The sequence below is a fragment of the Protobothrops mucrosquamatus genome, unplaced genomic scaffold, assembly GCF_001527695.2.
Source record: "Protobothrops mucrosquamatus isolate PMUCROS unplaced genomic scaffold, P.Mucros_1.0 scaffold_88, whole genome shotgun sequence".
Classification (NCBI taxonomy): Eukaryota; Metazoa; Chordata; class Lepidosauria; order Squamata; family Viperidae; genus Protobothrops; species Protobothrops mucrosquamatus.
Window position 1 is genome coordinate 977,745 of NW_015386164.1, and position 7,372 is coordinate 985,116.

The following is a 7,372-nucleotide window of genomic DNA, read 5'->3' on the forward strand; positions in this document are numbered from 1 at the left end:
TCCCAATAAAAGTTCCTTTTGAGACAATGCCCGTTTCAAGAGTTCTGCTTTCTTGGGTGGCTTAGCTGAGGTAGATCCTTACAATATAGTATTATTACCACCTTGCAGATTAAAAAATCTCATTTCAGTCTACATGGTTATTAATTATTGGTTGCAATCAATGTTTATTACATAGATACAAGATCTTGATGTGAATTAACTAATTCTTAATAGGTGTAAATGTGAATTGATTTTATTTTGTTTTTTAATGTTAAATGCTGCTTGAGTTTGTGTACTTCATTTTTATAAACTGGAGGTTTACGTTTCTGTTCTTGAATGACAGATTCTTCCCCCTCCTAGGAATATTCTGTGCTTACAGATGCCTAGACAAGATCTCTGTGGTTAATTTTTTTAATATTCTTTGGTATATTGTACTCTAAACTTGATACTTTTGAAATAATAATTTCAAATGCAGTGGAAATGAGTGTACATTGTAATTAGTTCTTAAAAGTAATTGAATTTAAACCAATTTATACTGATTTAAATAAATGATAAATGTTGAGATTGCATTGTTCCAAGCAGAGTAGTGACTACTACAGGAGCTATGGTAGTGCTGTGGTTAGTATGCAGTATTGCAGGCTGACTTTGCTCACTGCCAGGAGTTCCATCTTGACCAGCTCAAGGTTGACTCAGCTTTCCATCCTTCCGAGGTTGATATAATGAGGACTCAGATTGTTGGGGGCAATATACTGACTCTGAAAACTGCTCAGAGAGTGCTGTAAATACTATGAAGTGGTATATAAGTCTAAGTGCTATTACTATTGCTACTTTGACACTTACCTATGCAGCCATATTATTTTATTGTTATATTTGCATATGGTCATATGAAACTATAAAATATTCAAAATAAGTGTGAGTATGACAACTTCAAAATTTAGGAACTGGAAAAAAGACAACTAAGTATTTCTACAATAAAAATTGGAATGCTAAAATATTTTCTTATATTTTTTATAGACAATAGCGATGGTGATAATGCCAGCGAATGTGAGGAATATAATAGTGTGTTCAGTCATCTAGAAGAACTGAGATATAACCTGGAGAGAGAAATAGGTTTTGAAAAATTCATCAAAATTTATGAAGAAATAAAGGTTTGTAGAATGTTTAATATGAAGACAAGAGAGCAATTTTTAAAAAAAGATTATTAATTTTCCAGTTTTACATTTACATTTTTGAAAAGCAGTGTGGCGGCTGAGATGATTCATAATTCAATAACATACAAATTTCTTTAGTACAAATCACAAACCATTACATTAAATATTTCCTCTCTTTTTCCCTTGGTATTTACTGTCTCACATTTGAATTAATACAATTCTTATTATATCAATTTAATACAAATAGCTTTCTTACATTTATCAATAATTTTTAGTTTATTCATATGTTAGTCATTTTAACATTCAATCTTTTTAGACAATCAATGTCCTGGTAAGTTTTTCCCAATTTTTAGTTTCCCATAAATATTTAAATTTAACGTTTAATAAGTTTCCAAATTTTAAATAACCCCAATTCCCTTTATCACAATTCATCCCTGGATCTTACATCAACTGGTTAATAATACAATATAATATTCTTATTTTCTGATAATTTCCAAATATCTTAAATTTAATAACCAAAATTTATCTTATTTCAACATTTAATTTCCTCTTTTTTCTCTCAATATACTATCTTATATTTAAGCTAATAATTTTTATTATTAAATAAAAAACACATTTGTTACATTCATCAATACATTCCTAGTTTATATATATATATTAATTGCCTTTATATTCAATATTCAATATTCAAATTTAACTATTAATGTTTATATTTCCAAGTTCTAAATAATCAAAGTATCCTTTAACTCAACTCATAACAATTTCTAATATTCAAGGTACACATCTTATCTATTTTGAGAATATTCTGTTTTAATTCTCACTAGTAAATCAAAACCCCAATTTTCTTCAGTCTTAATGTAGTTTTCTTTCTTTGCCAAATTGTCTTCCATGTCCGTGCTTTTGAGTCATCAAATAAATCTCTGTGTTATTATGTATGTTGTTTGACATAGAAAAAACCATCCGATCGCCATTTTTTTGAGAGGACTAACAAATTGTCTCTCTATTTTTCCATCTCGACATAGTTGTCCTGAACTGTTTATCTTCTCTTCAGTCTGTTCTTTCTCTTGATCCTCAGGTTTCTTCTGATTTATGTAGAAAATCTTTTCCCTTTTTCAATTTGTCAGTCCCTTTTCTGGGTTTTCCATTGACTGTACTTGTTGATCAATTAAATCATCAGTCATAGTATTTAATTGGTCCACTTTTTCCGTTATATTCTGTGTAGTTGATTTTTCAGTTGTAATCAAAATTTGAGTTCGTGTATCTGGGCTGACATCCCGTTCTATTCTGTAACCTCTTATTTCTTCAGTAGCTATAAGAATAGTTTGGTAAATCGCTTTCAGCATAAAGAGAATCTGTTCCTGATCTTCCTCCATATTCTCTTAGTAATGTGTTAGATTAAAGGCTTTGCAATCAGAAAATATATAAAAAAAATTTCAATGAGTATGGAACACAGCTGGGCTTCACTGCTGATAAGTGTCTCAAGGTTATAAGTCTTTTCTATTATCTAGGCTGCCAGCCAAGTCTCTTTTAAACAATAACAGGTTGTAATATCAAGTTTAGCCACAAGATGTTGCCCCTATATTTAAATTTTTCCTTTAGGTCCAAAGTTTTTATAATCTTTTCAGCTTTATTTCTTTTTTATAAGTAAAAACCCAGATCTTCAGTAAAAGTAGAAAGTCTTTTAATCCACAAACTTTAAGAAATAAAATTCCAATTAGGATCAGGTTATTCTTGCAACGTTTTTTAAAACTCCCCTGGATAGTCAGTCGCCGCTGTTTTTAGAGGGAGGGGTAAAATCTCCCTTCCCTCTCCACAGGGGGGAAAGTACTTAAGGCAGCTTTTGAAGGTAAAGAAAATAGTTAAGATTTAAGAGAGGTAGATCTCACCCAGTCTCGTCCGCGCTGCCTTAAAATTGCCTGATGGTAAGTGTGACTTCGGCTGTCTGCAGCCTAGTGACGAGCCATATTGCTATGGCCGGTCTTTCGTCTGCCAGTTTGGAGGGCTGCCCTGGATCAAACGGAAGAGCTACCGCCCTCCCGCGATCCAGTGGGGATCCCCTCCTTGCTGGTTGCCCCTACAGGGTGACTTTCGACCCTTTCCAGGGTCCCCCAGCGAAGCAAAACTGAACGTGGAAGACAGAGCTTGCCTTCCAGACGTCCATATCGGCTGCCTCAGCAAACGGGAAGTCTCAAGAGAGCAAAATTATTATCTCCTAATAATGATCTCTTTTATAATACAAGAACTCTTTTAATGAAATTAAGCTAATATAGTTATTTTTCAAATGAGTTTTAACATACAGTTTCTTAAGGATATTCTAAGTAATTCATTGTGTTCAAGAGCTGGACGCCCATCTATGTTGATCCCTGATCATTTCTGGCTGGTAGAGAATCCTGTATGTCTTCAGCTAATCATTTTCTGAATAACGTGATTTAGAGACAGTCCTCCATAACTGCTAACTTCTACTCCCCTTCCCAGCTTTTCCACTGAAAAGATAGCTTAATAATGACAGTTTCTGCTTAGACTTTAGCAAAAAAATTTTTAGCAGTTATGGTGCCTTGTTGGATCTGGATGAGGAAAGTTTGTGAGCTTATAATATTTTATTACGTTAAGTTTCTATGCCTTATCTTCTAGGCTATACATGAAGATGAAGATGAAAGCATTGATACTTGTTCAACAATAGTTCAAAATATTTTAGGAAATGAACATAAACATCAGTATGCTAAAATTCTCCATTTAGTAATGGCAGATGGAGCATACCAGGAAGGTAAGTATCTGACAAGCACATGTTCTCAGCATTATTTTTCTGCTGACTGCCTATTCATGGTTAGCAAGTTATGCCATTTTTTTTGTTGCACGACAGTGGTTTCTATATACCAGTGATGGCGAACCTTTTAGAGACCGAGTGCCCAAAAACTGGCCCCACCCCCCACTTCACCCCCTGCCCTGCCCCCTACCCCACCTGCCCGCAAGGCCACTCACCGCCTCCAGGGCCCACCACAGATCGCCCAGGCAACCCAGCAGCACCATGGCGGCCACGCCCTCTGTGCCACACAGCATCAAGTGTGCGCGATGGGGCGTGAGGGCAGAGTCTTGTCTACGCTGCCTGGCTGCCATGTCCTTGGCTGCGCTGCTCCGCGTGGGCCACGCTCGGGGGCGACTCTCCAGGGGCCTGCTGGTGAGAGGGTCACGGGGAGGCAAGGCTGGGGCAACGGCACGTGTGCCCACAGAGAGGAGTCCGAGTACCACCTCTGGCATCCGTGCCATAGGTTCGCCACCACTGCTATATATACTAGAAAATTGTATATTTTTACTGGCAAATATTAAAGTGAATATAGAACTACTTTATAATATTTTAAAAGTTGCCAAATTTCTGCTGATTAATAGGATTCTATCCAGTAGTATCTTCAGCTTGGGTTTGCCCATTCTTTGGATAGAACTTAGTCTAATTTGTCATACTGCAATTTGTAAGTGTACATTTTTCTATTTAATGTTTCTAATGGAAATCTTATTAGATATTTTCATACTGCAGAAAGTAAATATGCTAAAATATACAGTGTTTTGTGTATTTATGTATATTGACTTGGTGCAATGCTAATATTGAACTTGATCTTTTGCCTGTTATTAAAAGAGGAAAAAACAGGATTTTGCCAGTTCCTGAGATTCTTTCATAACTAATATAAAACAATTTTACAGCTGCCTAATATTTAATACAAATTGAGTTGTATTGTTCCTAATACCTTTATCAAATCTAATTTAAAGGCTAACTAGGGTTATCATTAAATTGATGCATACCATATGCTAAATAAATAAATTAAATTAATGCAGATCTAATATTACACCATGGTTAGCTTCTAAAACAGAGATGGAAGGTTGCAGAAATAAAGGGAGAAAGGTACATGATTTTACTACAAGCTAAATAGTCTTCTGATTGTTACGTAAATCTTATATTTGTAACACACTATTTATTTAAATTAGCTTTTAATTCATATAAGTGAAGTATATGTCTCGAAAACTTTAATATATAAAACAACATGAATCAGGGTAAAATTAAAAATTAAACTGAGAAGAGTGACGTATAAAAATAGCAGACTTGTTATTTACTTAGTACCTTTTCATTATTTCTTAGAGATTGGTGTTTGTCGTCTTTTAGTAGATTAGCAGTTTTGAAAGTCTGCTTGCTAAACTGTTTTTTCCATAATTAAATATTTTAAAATCTTTCTTTGCAGACAATGATGAATAATACGTTTTGGTGACATTCTAAGCAAAAGCAGATGTATGAATTTTATTCTGTAATAACAAACTGTACAACCAAAATAACACTTTATTGGGATAGACTTAAAATCTTCTTGGTAGCATGAAGAAAATGGAAAAAGCACGCCTCTTTTCACCATTTTATAAATATCTGTTGATATATAGCTTCATTCCTTCAGTAACACATTGAAGGCTGTGTTCTATTTAAAATGAATTACAAGGAATAGAAAGACTGACTCAGAAATAATTTACCATTTGAAAGTATCAAGTATGAAGATGCTGATTATATAGTAGCTAAGTAAAGCAGTAAAAAGGAACAAACAAAACAATATATTTTTGTTTAAACAACCTTGACTGCTGTTGGTGGAATTTTTAAAAATGACTTTGTTTTCTGTTTAGAATGACAATTTTTCAGTAATACTACTTGATTTTAAGTGCATACAATATGGAAGTAATTTCCCTGAAATTAGTAGAACATTTTACATGCATTTAATAGAAACTTTTTTTTCATTTTGCTGTAGAATATGTGTAAAATTATTTACAATTCTCAGTATTTATGTCCTAATCAGTTTATCATCTTTCTCTTTGAAATCCCTCAACTCAGTTTCAATATTATTTTTCTCAGCTTGCAGCAAGTGATTTTCCACTATAAATCAAAGGAGCTTTCAGGATGAGGTTTTCTTTAAATTAGAGTACTGTGTACACAGCTAAGTCTGCTGCTTTTTTGTTTCCCTGTAACAAGATCATCATAACAGAAACAAATGTAATATTGCTGTTGTTTTGAAAGTTAAATGCATATTCTACAGCTGGGTTGTTTAAAAGGGAGAAGCTGGATTTTATTTCCTCTGCTTCTCACTGAAAAGTAATTCTTTAATGGGGAGAGAGAATTTCTGCAAGATGATGAATCAAAGCATTTATTGTATGTAACAGATAGTATTGACCAGCTGAATCAGCTATATAACAATGGTTTATGTTGAAAATATAATTCTGTATTTCCTGACTAACAATGGAAAGTGGAATGTATATAAACATAAAATTAAATTTTTAAGGTAATTCTAATTATATGAAATAAATATTGAAGGTGTTGTTTGTATTATAGTTTGGATTTTCTTGATTTATGCAGCTAATGGATTTCCATGTTTATATTGCAGGAAAAAGAAATAAAATTAAAACATATTTATGTTTTGTATTTTAAACTAAAATTTAGTTTACACTCCAGGCAATTATAGAGAAATATATACATATCTTTTATGAAAATAAATGTAGGTTCTAGATGGCAAAAGGCAAGAAGCTTCATTACTGACTATATAATGGTTAGTTGAGGTAAAATTGCTTTCCATGGAATGTTCACTGTTATATCTTCGGTTCTTTAGGCATTGAACAAGGCAGAGTGTTGAAACAGCAAACAAGTTTATTAACTCAGAACAGAAGCAACCCTAAAGGCTGCTACACAGCTATTTATACAATTAGCCTCTAGGTGGCAACCAATAGGTTTAAAGTAACAGTTTCCCGCCCCAAGCCTCATTATCAGCTTGGAGACAGCCAGTATGGCTTTCAGTAACAGCAACTGTTAAACAATACAGCAATGTAGGTCAGACATTAACCAAGTGATTTAAAACAGTTCTGGCCAATATATTACACCCCTTCTCCCTAGATGGCTCAAACTCTCAATTGCTGGATATAGTCCTGCAGATATTTAAGCGACCTTTTTTTAAAAAAGTTTTTTATTTATAAAACAGTTAAAACAAAGATGGACATAACGTAACATTCCAGTGTATATATTCCTAACAATTTGTTCCTCATCATACATATAATTCTTAATCTCTCTATATATATATTTTTCTATACAATACAGTCTCTAATTTGTTTCTCTATATACGAGCATACAGTTTTATAACTTAAAACCCGAACAGTTCTCCTTGATTCACACCAACAATAGAATTTGTCCCAGATTTCAAAGTAATCTGACTATGTCTTGTTCTTCATTTCCA

The 7,372-nt window shown here is 33.4% G+C and overlaps 1 protein-coding gene across 1 annotated transcript in view; it reads left to right on the forward strand.

Annotated features, from left to right (window-relative positions):
- NEK1 (NIMA related kinase 1) overlaps positions 1-6,521 on the forward strand; it is a 92,145-nt gene extending 85,624 nt beyond the window's left edge. Inside the window, exons 32-34 of the mRNA XM_015814546.1 lie at positions 994-1,127; positions 3,762-3,894; positions 5,357-6,521. Coding sequence (XP_015670032.1) covers positions 994-1,127; positions 3,762-3,894; positions 5,357-5,370 — 281 coding nt within the window. The 3' untranslated portion in view covers positions 5,371-6,521. The remainder of the gene's footprint in view (positions 1-993; positions 1,128-3,761; positions 3,895-5,356) is intronic.
- Positions 6,522-7,372: the final 851 nt, after the last annotated feature.